The 18,677-nt window shown below is 43.3% G+C and overlaps 1 protein-coding gene across 2 annotated transcripts in view; it reads left to right on the top strand.

The window, feature by feature from the left end:
• The window catches only part of EFCAB6 (EF-hand calcium binding domain 6), a 156,135-nt gene that overhangs the window by 65,720 nt on the left and 71,738 nt on the right, over nt 1–18,677 (top strand). For both annotated transcript variants that reach the window (XM_044277843.1, XM_044277844.1), the window contains exons 9-10: nt 4,942–5,090; nt 18,090–18,200. In XM_044277843.1, the coding sequence (XP_044133778.1) occupies nt 4,942–5,090; nt 18,090–18,200 (260 nt within the window). The remainder of the gene's footprint in view (nt 1–4,941; nt 5,091–18,089; nt 18,201–18,677) is intronic.

The following is an 18,677-nucleotide window of genomic DNA, read 5'->3' on the forward strand; positions in this document are numbered from 1 at the left end:
GGATCCGCACTACACATGGCAGAGATATGCAAGATGGCGGCTGGTGATCTGTACATAGTGCAATGTTGCAGTTGTGGTGGAAAGTCAGTTCTTGGGGACAACGGCATAGTCCCTCAAGGGGCTGACAGCAGCTTACCCACTTGGTACTAAGGCACAGAGGGCCATACTTTTTGTGATGCCATTTTCATGTAGCAAGCCCCTGGGAGAGCCAGAGCAGAGGATTGGAGTGGTAGTGGCCCTAGTGATATGTTTTGTCATGATGTGTTCCCTCTGGCCGTTGCTCCATGGGGATTGGGGCAGTAAAAAGATGGTGCACGGAATTAGGCCAGAAATAAAAGAACAAACGCCTCTCTTTACTAAATGTAAGATGAGAGCAACAGTACAGCCAGCAGTAGTTTATACAAAGTGCAATTTCTCTCCCCAGATGATGAAGTGTGGTGGCTTCTGAGTATACTAGCTGGCAAAAGTCTCTCTCTCCTGATTCTCTTGCTAACAGCAATAAACCGGCAGATGTAGCTGTAGGTGTCCACTTGTGAAAGGCAGGCTTGTGACTGTGCCTGTTCTGAACTATGGTGATGGGTGTCGTAACACGTTTCCCCTCACCTGCAGCTGAGTCTGTATAGCTGTAGTGCTGACCACGCTGCTGACTGTAAAGATTTTAGCTTGCAGGACTCCCGTGGCCTGGGACCCTGCAGTCTCCCTGGAGGAGTGGTACTCGCAAATGAGCTGGATCTCTAGTCCATAAGGCCCTTGAAATGGTAGCAGATGGACATGCTCCTTCATTCCAGGCTTGCCAAGCCAACCCTGACAGGAAGTCGGACCAGCCCACTCCTATCAAGGAGAGGGGGGGTGGAGTGGTTAGCCATCTGCTGGTATAAGAGTGCATAGCATGTCAAAAACCTTACAAACATTAGATTACAAACCCAAACTTTGCAGATACCTGTAAGTATGGGGTACTGCAGGGGAAGAATATATAATGTTAGTTATAGTATGTATTATTTATGCAATTAGACTTTCAAAGGGTCTTCTGACTAATATTTTTAAAAAGCCGAATGTGATTTCAAATAACAAAAAGATTGTTATTACTGTACTTTTGGAATCCTGCAGTAATGATTCCTGGTGACCCCAATCTTTGTTTGCTATGCTCCAGTGAGGACATGTTGACTTAAAGGGGTTGTCTCACTTCAGCAAGGGGCATTTCTGATGTAGAAAAAATTAATACAAGACATTTACTAATGTACTATCCATATTGCCTCCTTTGCTGGCTTGATTCATTTTTCCATCACATTATACACTGCTCGTTTCCAGGGTTCCGTCCACCCTGCAATCCAGCAGCGGTGGACGTGCTTGCACACTATAGGAAAAAGTGCCAGCCTCTCTGGTGCACATATGGAAACAAGCAATGTATAATGTGATGGAAAAATGAATCCAGCCAGCAAAGGAGGCAAAATGGACAATCACATCACATTAGTAAGTGCCTTGTGTTAACTTTCTCTACACAATAAATGCTATTTGCTAAAGTGAATCAACCACTTTAAGGCCCCTTTACACAGGTTGATTATCGGGAATAAATGATCACACACATGGTCATTCCTGATAGTCAGCCCATTTAAGGCTACTTACACATATGCATTTTCCTTTCAGAGGATCTCAAAACCGGAGGAAAATGCTTCAGTTCGATTTAATACAACCAGCTGCATCCGTTTAGTCCGAAAATGAACAAACCATTCTCTCCTGTCCGAAAAAACTGATCTGGCACAATTGACTTACATTGTTTTAGTGCCTGATCCGGCTTGTTCAGTTTTGCAAACTGGACACAAAACTGCAGTTTGCAGCGTTTTTTGTGTCTGGTCACAGAACGCAACAAACCAAAACAGACTGCATTCCGGTTCGTTCAGTTTTTGTCCACATTGACAATGAATGGGGGCAAAACTGAAGAATTTCCCTCCGGTTTTGAGATCCTCTGCCAGATCTCAAAACCGGAAAGGAAAACGCAGATGTGAAAGTGGCCTAAAGCTTCATCTGATAACCCAATCAACAAGCAAACAGTTGTTCATTGAAGAAAATAATTCCTTCTGTGGACACCTAGATCATCATTTCTGGGCAATAGATTGTGCTGTGTAAACAGGGATCTGCTGCCCAGAAACAATGAATATGTATGGGGAAGAGCGATCGCTCGTCCTGATACAGCATGTAAATGCAACTCTCACAATGATGTGTTCTCAATAATTGTCTGTTCAGTCTGCCTATGTAAATGGCCTTTTACTTGTAACCAAGACAGCCATTTACTAGCCGCACTGGCAATGTGTCAACTTCACTGACCTGACCGTGCAAATGCAGTGACCCGGTGATTTACTGCTAAAAGGGTTAATGCCATACTGTAATGTAGTTCACTGCTAAATTGAGTTACATGACTTTACTGTGTATATTGTGTCCCACAGGTTGTGTATGGGAGAAAAGTTAATTTGCCCGGCCCTGGACTCAATTGTTAGGAGTGGGCTGGCCCCACCTCTATGACCTAGGAGCTGTAGTGTAGAGTGTGCAGCTAGCAGCTGGAAAGTGAGAAGCTAGTCTGTATAGCTGGTGTCTAAGAGAGAAGCAGTATATATGGTTATACTAGCCCTGTAGCCTAAAAGATACCAGAAAATTGACTGAAACCCATGTCCGAATAAAAAAAGCATGGCATTTTTCAGAAGGTTACTGGTCATTACATATGCGTCTCAATAAATTAGAATCTCAACAAAAAGTGAATTTAATCAATTTAAAAAAATGAAAATCTTATTATGTAGATTGATTAAACACAGAGTGGTCTACTTCAAGTGTTTTTTTTCTTTTAATATTGATGATTATGGCTCACATCTAATGAAAACCCAAAAGTCAGTATCTCAAAAAATTAGAATATTGTGAAAAAGTTCAATATTGTACATAACTCTACATAACTTCGACGCATCCACCGCCGATTCTAAATGTAAGGCAGCTTCCTTGCTGTCTTACATTTAGACCATTTTCTACGCCTAAACCAGGCATAGAAAATGATGAAAGAGACGGGTATGCCAGCCCTTCCCTACCCACGCCACACAACTTTTTTAGATCTGGCGTGAGCGGAGAAGAAGTTGCAGATTCTGCCACAACATAGCATGCAACCGAATCTGCTCCAGATATATGCCACTAAATGACCCCCATGGTGTCACACTGTAATGAGCTAATCAACACAAAACACCTGCAAAGGTTTCCTAAGCTTTTAAATGGTCCCTCAGTCTGGTTCAGTAGGCTACACAACTATGGGGAATCCTCTGGATAGGTCATCGGTATCTGATAGGTCCAACACCTGGGACCTCCCCCCCAATCAGCTGTTCCAGAAGGCAGCGGCTCTTGCAGTAGCACCACGGCCTGTCAGCTTTTCCTAGGCCAAGTGACAACACGTTCATTGGTTTCGTGGCCTAGGCGCAACCTAGCACAGCTGCTATAAAATGTACAGCTCTGTGCTTGGTAAGCATGGAGAGGCCGTGGTGCTCACAAGATCCTTCTCAAATAGCTGATCGGCAGTTATCCTAGGTGTTGGACCACAACCAACCAGATACTGATGACCTATCCAGAGGATAGGGTGTCAGTTCTAAAGTCTAGGAAAACCCTTTTAATTTTACAAGTGCCTGTGTGTGTCATATGCCCAATGTTCCTTATTAAAGTACAGTAGACTTGTTAACCCCAAAACTGGCCTCCTCATTGTCTTGCATTGCCTTCTTGCACTATGTGCCCTGGGGGGGGAGAAGGGTTGGTGCCCTCCAACCACTGCATGCCTGGCCTAGGGGAGCACTGGAACCAGCTTGGCTGCCGTGAGAACTACAACCACCCTAGTTGCTGCATCCACCACTCCTATCCTCCCTGCTCCCTATGCCCTCCCCCTGCAGGCTGGTGCGCTGCATAGGTAAAGACTCCTGAAGGATCAGGTAACCATAAGCACAGGAGTGGTGGAAGTTTTGAAGATTCTGCTGAATTTTTTTAATCATTTTAACCCATATTCGGTTTTATAAAAAAAAACTTTAATGTAGTTTCCCCATTTCCTGTAGGGCCAGTCTAATCCCCTCTTCCTCTCCCAAGACAACGCTACTATTCACTTTAATTTTAATCGTGAATACATTTTAGGTATCATAGTATATGAAATACCATAAAAATATTTCAGAAAAAATGCATTCGTAAAACCACACACACTTGCCCCATGTTTTGCTTATTCAGTCCTGGAATGCAAGATTACTGCCATAAACATAGTAATTAACATAACCTGACAGATGAAAAACGAGTGTAAATATGGCTCAAGGCTGCATTTCTATATTGAAATGCAGTCCATATATAGATGGCACATGTAATTGTCTGCGTCTTCTCTAAGATCTGCTTATTAGCTTTAGAAGAATAAATAATTAATTTTACACTTCGCACATTGATAATAAAAAAGAAAAAAACCTAACAGAAAATATACTCTCCGTTTGAAAAAAAAAAAAAAAGCACCAAAATGTAGCTCGATTTTCTATCTTTGAAATGTAACAAACCTCTCAGCGTGTGTTTCGAAGTACATATCAGAGATGATTTTATTTTAAGATATTCCTTTTACTTAAATTTTTTTTATATATATTAGAGTCTTGAGTCTTTTTGAGCACAGCAGGTAGTTCAAGTCTGCAGTAATGCACAAAATGGAATATTTTTGAATCTCACTTTTCAAAACTTGCAATTATTCCATAGGAATAAAACTTCTCACTTGAGTCTAATTAGTATAGTACAGTCGGCTTTTAGGCAGTGGTAAAACTTATCAATTAAACATCTGAAGACGCTCAGCCGGCATTAAATACAAATACGCTAATATATAAAAATAAAAAAAAGTTTCAGTCTTTTCAAAAAATAATGAAGCCTGTTTTATGAACAAAGACTGTACAATGTCTTTCCATACAGATCTCCTCCTTCCACCCGGATCTTGTGAAGGCCTTCAGATCTTTTGACGTAGATCACACTGGATGCGTTCCTCTGGATTCCTTCAAGTCAATCATTAATAACTTTGTTTTCCCGCTATCTGACCGGACATTTCACGAGTTAATGAGCAGGTAAGACCCTGATATTTTCTCCAGAGTGTCTTGGAGAGTCATGGAAGAAGAATTAACCTTTGGTTTCCTTTGTGGGTGAAATATTTCAAAATGATTCCAATTTATTCAGAGAACAAAAAAGGTCAATGTTTTTACTTAATAATGTTTTTTCCAGTTTTTATAGTTCTCTATGATATTTCTCATCTCGATCGTGATGGTAGTTGTTACTTTTGAACATGATACATCTAAACTGAGGCTACCAGTTCAGAACCCCCGTATACTTTTCCTGACACTAAAGGTCCCATTACAATCAAGCAGGAGCGAACTGGGGACTAAAAATCACCCCATGATGTAGGTGGGTCCAAACTGGAAAAAAAGGTGTGGCAGTACAGGTAGACGGGGACAACAGAAGTAGACGCGCTCAGCAATGCTGTAGTGCAGCACAAATCTCAGAAGCAGTGGCAGAGTAACCACTGTGAACCTGCCCATCTAGTTTGATTCACACCCTCCAAGCATGTGAACGTCACTGCTGTGCTAATGAAATCTCATGGTAGGAGGATGTCACTCAAACAAAAATGGGTGGGTTCACAGCAGTGACTCTGCTATTGCTCTGAGATGCCTCAATGACGTATGTATAATTGGATGTATAATTCCAAAACGAGACTGGTGAGAGTTTACCTGGTGACATGTTTGATTTCAGTGTAGTGAAACCTGAAGAAGGTTTAACATGACAAAAGTTACTGCCAAGTTCCCTTTAAGGATCAGGCAGAGTGCTTGTAGTGCACTACTCCAAAGTGTGCGGCTGTTCTCCTTCCACTGTGGGATCAGTGCTGGGCAGCAGGAGAAGCAGGATGATGTGCACCTTCTGACACATTGCTGGAGCTTGAGAAGGTAAGTAATGTGCAGAGCATTTGTCCTGATAGAGGTCCAGGTCCTGACGGTTCTTACCCCTGTCCTCTTCAGCGCAGCAGTGTTCTAAAAATTAAATACCAAGAAACCCAGACTCCAAGTATATAGGACCAACACCTTTTTTCTTTGAGCTATGGGACCCCAAAGTTTTGGTTGAGTGCATTTAAAATATTTTTTTTCTAAAATGTTCAGTGGATTTGTTACAGTCTAAGGTGGTATTAACATCTGCAGGATCCTTCACATGGTGACGCCATCCGTGCCTGATGAACCCTATTGACTAAATGAGGTCTGTTGGGTTTCCAACATGGTTGCATGTGCACTGTTTTTTATCCATTTTGAATTGATTCTACGATGGAAGAGCCTTCCATGCACATGCAGTTGAACACAGCATTTTTGCAATTAAAACATTGGCACCACTACCTGCCCTCCTCTGCATCTTACATTACTTCCATTTTAATGGGCTGACCATCTTTACACAGAATAATTAACACAGTATGAACCAGTAAATGCCATGCATGCCAGTCACAGTGCGGCTGACAAGTTTGTTTCTCCACTCCTCTCTAGGTGGTGGACAAGTAGGGTACTTGCAAAATTGTTTTGGTTATTTAATGTTCTAATGTATTGCAACTCACATATGTTTGTATGGATAAGTCAGGGTTAACAATCCTGACTTTGCTGTTGTAGGAGGCTAGGAGATGGACCTAGGTCCACCCCTAGTTCATTCTAGTGTTAACTGAGGAAGAGAAAGGAGCTACCTGTGCTCACTCCTCAGAAGACTAGGCCTCAGTCCCAGAGAATCACTATCTCTGAGATGTTTTGCATCAAGAAAACCATCTCTACTGTATAGTACAGTACTCAAGAGAGAGAAAGAAAGAACTAAAAGGTCCAGAATCTGCATGGCTGAGCACTGGAGTCAGTCAGTATGGTGTTGTTTAAGGCTAGTAAAGACTTTTCTGCAGTGAGAGGGACTTTGCTGAAACACCCTTCAGCCTGGGAATTACAGACAAGTATTCAAGAGCCTTATTACCAGCCTTAGATCCTGCAGAGAAAGATAGCGAGAAGGAGTACTACAACCTTCATCTTTGCGTATATCTATACATTGCTGTCAGGGAAGACTTGCACTGTGAATTGATTGGAACTGCGTTTTGTTACCGTTGGATGTACTACAACCCCTTTTCTGCACTTTAGTATTTTTTTTATTTATTTTTATGCACTTATATAGCGCTACTATGTTCTGCAGCGCTTTACAGACATTAGCATCCAACTGTCCCCAATGGGGCTCACAATCTAAGGTCCCTATCAGTATGTCTTTGGAGTGTGGGAGGAAACCCACACAAACACAGGGAGAATATACAAACTCCATGCAGATGTTGTCCTTGGTCGGATTCGAACCTAGGACCCCAGCGCTACAAGACACCAGTGCTAACCACTGAGCCAAATGTTGATTTTCTGGTTACTGACTCCAACAGTGTTCCCCGGCCACAGCACCTACCTCTCCTGCTTTGCTCATAACACCAAGGGCAGCCCAACTACGATCAGACAGGAGCCACAACATCAGGGTGTGTCCCAACAGAAGAAAGGGTGTGCCCTCCTCTCCCCGGAGCATTGGTGTAAGGACTGCCACTGTTAGTATGTCAATAACCGTTGCAGCCAGAGCTACTACCACTCCCATACTCCTACTGCGCTGCAGCACATGCCAAGCAAACTCCACTTCCATGACCACGATAGAATAAAATATTACCGCCTCTTCTGCCCTAGAACACTAAAATAGGATGCACTGCCCTAGACCACTATAGTTAGTGACATCAGCCCATCCACTAATTTGTATGAAATGTTTTCTCACTATTTTCTGTTGTCTAAACCCGGCTGCGAAAAATACAGTAATTACCGCAGAGAAAAATAATTTGCCATAGAAATAGTTAACAGCAGACTGTCCCTCCTGCAGACTGCGGCTTATACTGTATTATTTAGCTGTGTTTCCACAGACTAATAGATTGCAGTGTTTAAAGGGAAGGCAAATGAAGGTGTTCCAGATTCCCTAACCTACATTGACTTACTCCTAGAAGCACAATGCCTCCAAAAATAGGAACTGCGCTTCCGAGATGAGCGCCACATCTATAATGAGAATGTAATGCAGTTATTCCAGTGTCAGATTATAAAGCCTTTACTTCATGTAATCCCGGTTGGTGTCACCTGCAGTATGTGGTGTGTATATATATATATATATATATATATATATATATATATATATATATATATGGGGAGGTTTATCGAAACTGGTGGGGGGTTCAACTCCCGGTCCCCCTGCTGATCAGCTGCCTGTTTCTAGGCCAGAGACATGGTCCTATGTGCAGCTCAGTCTCATTCAAATAAATGGACCGGGGCTGCAACACCAAGCACAACCGCCATACAGTGTACGACACTTTCCTTGGTATGCTGTCAAGAGGCTTCAGCTTCAGGTTAGCCCCCCCACAGTTACATGAACTTGGTAACCAAATGCTTAGCTGTGACTTTTGCGCACTGGAGAATATAACTTAAAGGGATTTCTGGGAGTCTGCTTATCCTGATGATGGGCCATCAGTTATAAATGAATTCGTTCCCCCGGCCTCTGCCAATTAGCAGAATCAAGATGCCCCTTCGATATATACACTGGGTCAACAAGTTGTCCATACGGGTCGACGTGGACATTCGAGTACATGTGCAGTCTATTTTAATGCCTCACCTTTTTCCTTTAAGAATATATTTTTCAGCAGCTTTATCTCCTTTCTGACAGATGAACTAGCCCATACTTACCAACATTTCAGTTAGTAAAATCGGGACATACAGTATAAGCACCTTCCCGGGAATGCCCCGAAACCCACCCAGAAACAACTTATAGGCAAAGTTTCTAAAAGAAAAAACAGGCACTCCCCATCTGTATCATAGATTGAAAGTATAAAAATAAAAACACATCCAATCATTAAAATGTATACATTTTATAGATTCAACACTAAAATGTATACATTTAGATAAAATTTAACCCAATAAAATACTATACTACTTTGCCACAGAATAGATTATATCTATTAATTCATCCAAGAGACCGTATTAAATCCAAATAAGTGTTTAGCGTTCACTAGATAGTGAATAGTGGACCAATATATCTGTAGTTATAGTGAAAATACGTAATAGTAGCACATTTCGAAAAATGGGGGATATTTCCATTCTTAAAGAAACTCCATAAGTGATATAAAAAGTTCTAAATATACAGTGTTCAAAAGTGACAAGATGCGGAATAGTCTCTTGTATTGTTAAGAGCATATATAGCCCTGTGTTTGCTGAATACATAAAGGCTGAGTACATAGGAATAGTCAAAGGCGATTGTGGCCACATCAAGGTGTCCTCCTATATTTAATCCAACTGAGGCAAGCCAATATGACCTTATGTTGGCTGAAGAAAGGCTGATTATATGTGGGTAAAGTCTTTATAATTAGAAATAGAGAATCGATGCATGTCCAAAAGAATATAGTCCGATTCTCTGTCTAACGCGCCGTAAGGTGAGTATATTAGTAAATTCGTCTGTAAGTCTCTACTTACAGGAGACTGTTATAGATATGGGCTGGCAGCGGGGGCATCCCACCCGTCGTACAGCCACTCACCCAGCCTTTTTCTTCTATGTAGCACCGCTTCTCTATGCCGGTCGGTCTGTGTTGCAGATCCCGCGGCGAGGATGGCCTCCCATGTGGTTTGTAATGAATCACGTGACATAAGGATAGGTCATGTGATGCTCCTACTCATAATGTCCAGCCTGCAAGTGGTTACAGAGTTTACAAAAGAAGACTATATTTCCAATCCCTTTAGATTTGCATGGATGCTGACGTCAGATAAATTATGATGGGTAGTGTCCGTCTTATGGACATGCATTGATTTTCTATTTCGAATTAAAAAGACTTAACCCACATATAATCAGCCTTTCTTCAGCCAACATAAGGTCATATTGGCTTGCCTCAGTTGGATCAAATATAGGAGGACACCTTGATGTGGCCACAATCGCCTTTGAATATTCCTATGTACTCAGCCTTTATATATTAAGCAAACACAGGGCTATATATGCTCATAACAATCTGACTAAATACAATAGACTATTCCCCATCTTGTCACTGTCACTTTTGAGCACTGTATATTTTGAACTTTTTAAATCACTTTTGAGTTTCTTTAAGATTGGATATATCCCCCATTTTTTTGAAATGTGCTACTATTACGTATTTTCAATATGATATACAGGATATATTGGTCCACTATTCACTGTCTAGTGAACGCAAAACGCTTATTTGGATTTAATACGGTCTCTTGGATGAATTAATAGATATAATCTATTCTGTGGCAAAGTAGTATAGTATTTTATTGGGTTCAATTTTATCTAAATGTATACATTTTAATGATTGGATGTGTTTTATAATAAATGTATTTTTATACTTTAAATCTATGATACAGATGGTGAGTGCCTGTTTTTTCTTTTAGAAATATTTTACTGTATGCTTTGTGACAGGGTGAGTCACTTAAAAACAGAGCACCTCTACCATAGCTAAAAAAAAACAGGGGGTGAGCCCAGGGGCGGACTGAGAACCCTCAGGGCCCCCGGCCAAAATAAACCAAGGGCCCCCTTCCAGGCCCCACCCATGTCTCACCTCCGCCCATGCCCATGTCCCGCCTCCAGCCACGCCCTTGCCCCGCCTCCAGCCACGCACTACACAAAGAACAAAAGTGCAATAATTTATCAACCTGGCGCTCTGGCTGAGGGCGGTTGACACACAGTCAGTCAGCTCACCTCTAGGTAGGACCTGCGGCTGCACTCCTGTCTCCTGCTTCCCGCCGCCGCGGCACTGCTAGTCGCGCCCCCGTGGCCTACCCTGAGCCCATGTTGCTGAGGCAGAGGGCATTGCCAGTGGCGGCCGGGCTACCTATCACAAGCAGCAGGCTGGGGACAATGGCGGATCCAGGATTTAAAATTAGTCAGTGAGGTTGCAAAGTTACGCTCAGGTCCTAGTGACCACCTAATTTCAAAACAATTAATAGAATAGCATAGCAACGTCCTGAGGGATTTCCCCGTTTGTCATATTCAAGTGGTCTCGGGAGGGGCACTTCCAGATTTTTTTTCTGTCTGCCGCCACAAAACAATGGTGCTTATAGAACAGACAAAACAGTGTAGCGGTATACTGTATATTGTGTGGCACAGTGTAGAGGTATACTGTATATTGTGTGGCACAGTGTAGAGGTATACTGTATATTGTGTGGCACAGTGTAGCGGTATACTGTATATTGTGTGGCACAGTGTAGGCTATATGTGTATAACAAACATATTCCACATGAAAACTTACAATTACTTGGCTTGGGCCTTGGGGATCTCGGACACCACTTCAACACTTGGCTGGGGGCTCGGTGGAGCTGATGTTCTGTTTTATCCTAATGAGAAAGATTTCATAATAAGGATTTGGAGAAAGGGCAGAGGGAGAGCAGAGCAGAGAGAGGCTGGTGCTGCTACTAGGGGGTCATACCATGGGGGAGTAATAAAGCCCCCCCCCCCGTAGAAATAATTATGCTTATAATGTGACAGTGCAAAAAATACCCCCTTGTAATGCCCCCAGTTGAGCTAATGTCCCCATAGTGCCCCCATAATGTCCTAGTATAAAATACCCCTATATAGTGCCCCTAGTAAATGCCCCCATAGTGCTCCACACCCTCCTTCCTCCTAGTGTCCCCCATAATGTACCAGTATAAAATGCTCCAGTAGATGCCCTCAGTGTCCCCCATAATTTGCAAGTATAAAATACCCTTTCTTAGTGCCCTCCGTAGATGATCCCATAGTACTCCTCTCCCCACCTCCCCATAGTACCCACCATAATGTGTCCCAGTATAAAATTGTACTGTACAGAGCGCCCATATAAAATACCCCTTCTTTGTGGCCTCAGTAGATGCCCCTATAGTGCCAGTATTAATAACAGTCCCCCCCGTGCCAGTATTAATAACAGTCCCCCCCGTGCCAGTATTAATAACAGTCCCCCCCATGCCAGTATTAATAACAGTCCCCCCGTGCCAGTATTAATAACAGTCCCCCCGTGCCAGTATTAATAACAGTCCCCCCCGTGCCAGTATTAATAACAGTCCCCCCCGTGCCAGTATTAATAACAGTCCCCCCCGTGCCAGTATTAATAACAGTCCCCCCGTGCCAGTATTAATAACAGTCCCCCCCGTGCCAGTATTAATAACAGTCCCCCCACGTGCCAGTATTAATAATTGTCCCCCCCGCCAGTATTAACAGTCCCCCCTGTGCCAGTAATAACAGCCCCCCGTGCCAGTAATAACAGCCCCCCGTGCCAGTAATAACAGCCCCCCGTGCCAGTAATAACAGCCCCCCGTGCCAGTAATAACAGCCCCCCCGTGCCAGTAATAACAGCCCCCCCGTGCCAGTAATAACAGCCCCCCCGTGCCAGTAATAACAGCCCCCCCGTGCCAGTAATAACAGCCCCCCCGTGCCAGTAATAACAGCCCCCCCGTGCCAGTAATAACAGCCCCCCCGTGCCAGTAATAACAGCCCCCCCGTGCCAGTAATAACAGCCCCCCCGTGCCAGTAATAACAGCCCCCCCGTGCCAGTAATAACAGCCCCCCCGTGCCAGTAATAACAGCCCCCCCGTGCCAGTAATAACAGCCCCCCCGTGCCAGTAATAACAGCCCCCCCGTGCCAGTAATAACAGCCCCCCCCGTGCCAGTAATAACAGCCCCCCCCGTGCCAGTAATAACAGCCCCCCCCGTGCCAGTAATAACAGCCCCCCCGTGCCAGTAATAACAGCCCCCCCCCGTGCCAGTAATAACAGCCCCCCCCGTGCCAGTAATAACAGCCCCCCCGTGCCAGTAATAACAGCCCCCCCGTGCCAGTAATAACAGCCCCCCCGTGCCAGTAATAACAGCCCCCCCGTGCCAGTAATAACAGCCCCCCGTGCCAGTAATAACAGCCCCCCCGTGCCAGTAATAGCCCCTCTGGGCCAGTAATAGCCCCCTCTGGGCCAGTAATAGCCCCCTCTGGGCCAGTAATAGCCCCCTCTGTGCCAGTAATAGCCCCCCCTGTGCCAGTAATAGCCCCCTCTGTGCCAGTAATAGCCCCCTCTGTGCCAGTAATAGCCCCCTCTGTGCCAGTAATAGCCCCCCTGTGCCAGTAATAACAGCATTGTATATATATTTAAAAAAAACACACATACTTATCTTCATGTCAGCGATGTGATGCAGGCCTCTCCCGGCCTGTATGGCTCAGGCGGCGCGATGTGGCCCCATTGAAATGAATAGGCCAACATCTGGTCAGCAAAGAATGCGGATTGGATTTGGAGGAAAAATTCAAACGGTTGTGTGAATGGGGCCTTATATGAATTGGTTCTGACACCATGTAAAATAGAGATATCTATTAGATGTCTCTAATGCTAACAACACAAGCACTGGGCCAGATCTCCTTCATCTTACATTTACTCGATTAAAACTGTCTTTAGAACTTGGAAAATGTTTTGTCCCCTTTGAAAGACTAATCCTGACTATTTCAGGGAAATCCACTAACCATCTAATATAAATGGGGGGGGGGGGGGGTCACCAGACTAGCATTCAGACAGCTTTTTGGCTTACATAGAAATGGCGGCTCCAGGGCAAAGACTTAAAGGGGTTATCCAAGACCTATAATGCCACCCATATGCCCAGGCCCCTCACACAGATTGTACTTACCTCACTCGCCGGCACCCGCCTCATCTCTGATGCCGGCACAGCCGCCGCTGCATCTCTCTGCCGCCAGATAGGAGGCTGCAATGGGAACGAGCCTCCGTAGCATCATGGGTGACGCTAGGGAGGCTCGTTCTTTATTATATAACAGGAGTCTTTGAGCTTTTCAGACAACAGAACTGAGGTAGAAGGCATTAAAACACAACCCCAATTCCAAAAAAGATCCAATGCCGTGTAATAAAAACAGAATGCAATGATTTGTAAGTCTCATAGAGCCATATTTTGTTCACATAAGAGCATAGAACGGATTTCAGATATTGAGACTGAGCTATTTTACCATTTCTTGACAAATTAACTCATTTAGAACTTGATGGCCAGTTCGCCGTGTTCACCCGCAAACACATGCGGGCTGCCATCTTAAATCACAAGTCCAGCGATGCACAGGTAAGTCCTTACCTGTGCCTGCGCCACGAGCCGGTCTGAAACAAATGCGGTCACCGGGAGCAGGCAGTTCCAAGAACAGCCCGATGAAGGCCCCCGGTAGCTGTTCTCGGAACTGCCTGCTCCCAGTGACCGCATTTGTTTCAGACCGGCTCACAGCGCAGGCACAGGTAAGGACTTACCTGTGCATCACCGGACTTGTGATTTAAGATGGCAGCCCGCATGTGTTCTGGCCATCACTGTTTATGGCAACCATGCAGCTCAGAAAAGTTGAGACAGGAGCAACAAAAGGCTAGAAACCAGGGGTCAAGTCCTGGGAAAAAAAGTGTGGGAACTCGCCCAAGATCCATAAAAAAGCACAGAAAATCTAGCATGCTGTAATTTGTGTAGCTGCGGACTAAAAAAAAAAAAAAAAAAAAAAAAAACACTTTTAGAAAAGTTTGTCCTGGGATTCGATCTCATGACCTCTACACATCAGAGGCAAAGCATATGCCCGCACAGCTATGAAAGCTGTCTAGCTAGTTACTTAAAAAATATATATATAAGACTTCTACTATAGGTAACTTTGCCCACTGTGTATGGATGTAGCAGAGCTGGGTGTGTTGGGGCAGCTGTCATGTGTATGGTTGTGCACTAGGTATCAGTAAACTAGGTATCAGTAGAAGTATCAGAAAAAAAAAAAAAAACACTTTTAGAAAAGTTTGTTCTAGGTTTCGAACTCATGACCTCTACACATTAGAGGCAAGGCATTTACCCTCACAGCCATAAAAGCTGTCAAGGTAGTTGCTTAAAAAAAAAAAAAAAAAATAAGACTTCTACTTATACCTAGTGTACAACCATACACATGACAGCTGCCCCAACACACCCAGCTCTGCTACATCCATACACAGTGGGCAGCTGTCATGTGTATGGTTGTACACTCGGTATCAGTAGAAGTCTTATAAAAAAAAAAAAAACACTTTTAGAAAAGTTTGTCTTGGGATTCGAACTCATGACCTCTACACATCAGAGGCAAGGCATTTACCCTCACAGCCATAAAAGCTATCTAGGTAGTTACTTAAAAAAAAAAATATAAGACTTCTACTTATACCTAGTGTACTGATACCTAGTGTACAACCATACACATGACAGCTGCCCCAACACACCCAGCTCTGCTACATCCATACACAGTGGGCAGCTGTCATGTGTATGGTTGTACACTAGGTATCAGTAAACTAGGTATCAGTAAACTAGGTATCAGTAGAAGTCTTATAAAAAAAACAAAAACACTTTTACAAAAGTTTGTCCTGGGATTCGAACTCATGACCTCTACACATCATGAGAGGAGTCACAGTGAGGCAGTCGCAGGCAGCAGCACCGCACAGACAGCTTCCTCTCAACTGAAGCTGCCCCTCCTCCCTTAGCCTGCCCTGCACAGTGCGCTCCGTCTCCATCTGATTCTGATTCAGCCGCGTTCTCCTGGCTTGAGGCTGAAAGGGAACGGCGTTCCTGCCATGAAAAAAGTGCAGGAACGCCGTTCCCATGCGTTCCCCCTCCACTCGACCCCTGCTAGAAACATAAGTGGTACTAATATCACCTGGGGGGGCAATTTGCATGACTGGGTATAAAAAGAGCATGTTAGGGAGGCAGAGTCTTTCAGAAGCAAAGGTTCACTAATTCCTGAAAAACATTGTAGAACAATTTCCGAACAATGTTCCTCAGAGTAAAAATGTGAAGACTATGAATACGCTACCATCTACAGTACATAATATCATCTAAAGATTCCGAAAATCCTCAAAAATCCATGTGCGCAAGAGACATAATAACTGAAACAGAGCAAATGGTTATTCATATCACCACCTACATTGAAAAAGGGATCTAACATCTATACAATATAAATTGTGAACAATGATCAACTATATCTGGATGAAGCTTGCCCAATTAATTATTATATACAGGGGTTCATGAATGAGATTGAATTGTTTTTTTATCATCTATATATTTTTATGTTTTAATTTTTTTAACAATTATGAACATTGATTTACTATAATAATCACGGACACTGATTCTTTTCATACTAATTATGATTTATGAACATTCGAAATCCAATATTGTTATAATCATGATTATTGAATAGGAGTACAAAAGGAATCAATTATTGACATCATTTGGGACATTTTCTTGGGCAGGACATTGTATGTGCATTTTATTGGTATATGTATTTCTGGAAGTTCAAATGAAATAAGAGTGGTATTAATGACATATTTTCCAACCATTCATGTGATTTTGTGATATAGGAGTTATAGGATATAGGAGAGATTTGGTACACATAGGATAGAGAATCAATCAAAGCGGCATCCTCTTAATTGTGTATAACAGTACTACTGCTGAAGCAGATGAGAAAGTAGCAATTTACATGTTGGTTTTATTTTTATTTTATTTGAGTGTAATAAATATAACTTTTTGATACAGTGATACAGGTGATCGAGTGCCTGTTTATTATAAATCTATTACTACATTTATGGACATTGGGGTAGTCCACTAGCGGTGCACCGAATCCAGTGCCTTAACAGGTGTAGCCACTATATTTGTATATATTTATATCCATGATCATGTTCTGGAAATCGCTGCATGGGCTCAGGAACACTTCCAGAAATCATCGTCTATGAACACAGTTCGCTGTGCCATCCACAAAGAAGAAGCCATTTGCCAGCACAATAGAGAAATGCCACCGTCTTCTCTGAGCCAAAGCTCATTTAAAATGGACTGAGGCATCCGATGAATCAAAATTTCCCTTTTTTTTTCAAACCACGGACGCCGTGTCCTGCCAACTGAGGGGGAGAGGGACCACCTAGCTTGGTATCAGCACACAGTCCAAAAGCCTGATGGTATGGGGTTGCATTAGTGCCTATGACGTGGCCAACGTGACATCTGGAAAGGCACAATCAATGCTGAAAAGTATATAGAGGGTTTAGAACAACGTATGCTCCCATCAGATGTCTCTTTCAGGGAAGACCTTGTATATTTCAGGAAGACAATGCTAAACCACATACTGCATCCTTCACAACAGCATGGCTTCACAGAAGAAGACTCAGGGTGCTGAACTGGCCTGCCTGCAGTCCCGACCTTTCATTGATAGAAAACATTTGGCACGTCATGAAATTCGGCAAAGAAGACCCCGGACTGTGATAGAAAACATTTGGCACGTCATGAAATTCGGCAAAGAAGACCCCGGACTGTTGAATCCTACAGAGAAGAATGGGACAGCATTCCTCTCCCAAAACTCCAGCAATTTGTCTCCTTAATTCCCAGACATTGGTGGCGGTTGCACTTTATTGAACAACTTGTCGCAAAGTCAAGAACGTAACCAGAGATCAACAGAATAGTAGTCAGGATGGAAAAGGCTGGAGGAAGAAAAGGAGCCGTAATCAGGACTCAATACCAAGAGCTCAACTGCAGTAATCAGCTGATAATCCTATGGAAGCATAATCCATCAACAACTCCAGGAACCATTGTTTTGAGCACCTATTATTTGTACCAATGACAAAAATCATTAAATCATCTTATTTTCAAGCACATTTACAGAATATTATTAAACTACTGAAATACAATGTTCTCATGTTTTTTTGTCCTATATGTGTTACAATAGTTGCTGTTATGAATAGTTGCTGTTCTTGTGTCTTCCTCAAATCATTGGAAAGGACACAATAAACTTTAATAGAATGGGTAAAATATGGAGCATAATGAAATGTAATCGCGGGATTCCTGTACAAAGGAAATACTAGGCTTCAAGATTCAACTGGTAAACGAGACAAAACCAAACAAAAAAAAAACATTGAAAAGGGGTCTGTGTGGACAAAGCCTAACAAAAATATAGCAGGGAATTGTTGGGATGGTTTGACAGAAGCAAGGTACAAGTTAACATTGTTGTTTTTTTATTTATTTATTTATTCTAGGTTCAGATTCAAAACCACCGATCCGATTTCTTGGGAGGATTTTCTGCAAAGGTTCAGAAGACCCGCTGGTATTGAAAATGGCCAAACTCTGCCAATGAAATCAAATCACAGGTGATGAATCTGTTCGCCCTAAATCCAGTTATTCCTATACAACTCTAGAGTTAAGACACTTCATTCTGTGTCCAACATGTGGAGCAACATATAGAGAAGTGAGGTTGGGGAAGGGGGGAAGAAGGATGGATGTATAAGGCCTCATGCACACACATCCATGACCATTGTAGAAATGCCTATTCTTGTCCTCAAAACGGACAAGAATAGGACATGTTGTTTTTTTTGTGGGACTACGGAACGGAGCAACGGATGCAGACAGCACATGGAGTGCTGTCCGCATCTTTTGCGGCCCGCAGGTATAGCATTAAGGTATAGCATTAAGACGGGCAGACCGGCATCTCCTTCGGTCATGCGCCGCCTGCCGCAGCTCCCTCCTCATGTGCCACCTGCCCCAGCTCCCTCTGTCATGCGCCGCCTGCCGCAGCTCCCTCCTCATGTGCCGCCTGCCTGCTTATTTCACTTTATGAATGAACAGGC

The sequence above is a fragment of the Bufo gargarizans genome, chromosome 2, assembly GCF_014858855.1.
Source record: "Bufo gargarizans isolate SCDJY-AF-19 chromosome 2, ASM1485885v1, whole genome shotgun sequence".
Taxonomy (NCBI): Eukaryota; Metazoa; Chordata; class Amphibia; order Anura; family Bufonidae; genus Bufo; species Bufo gargarizans.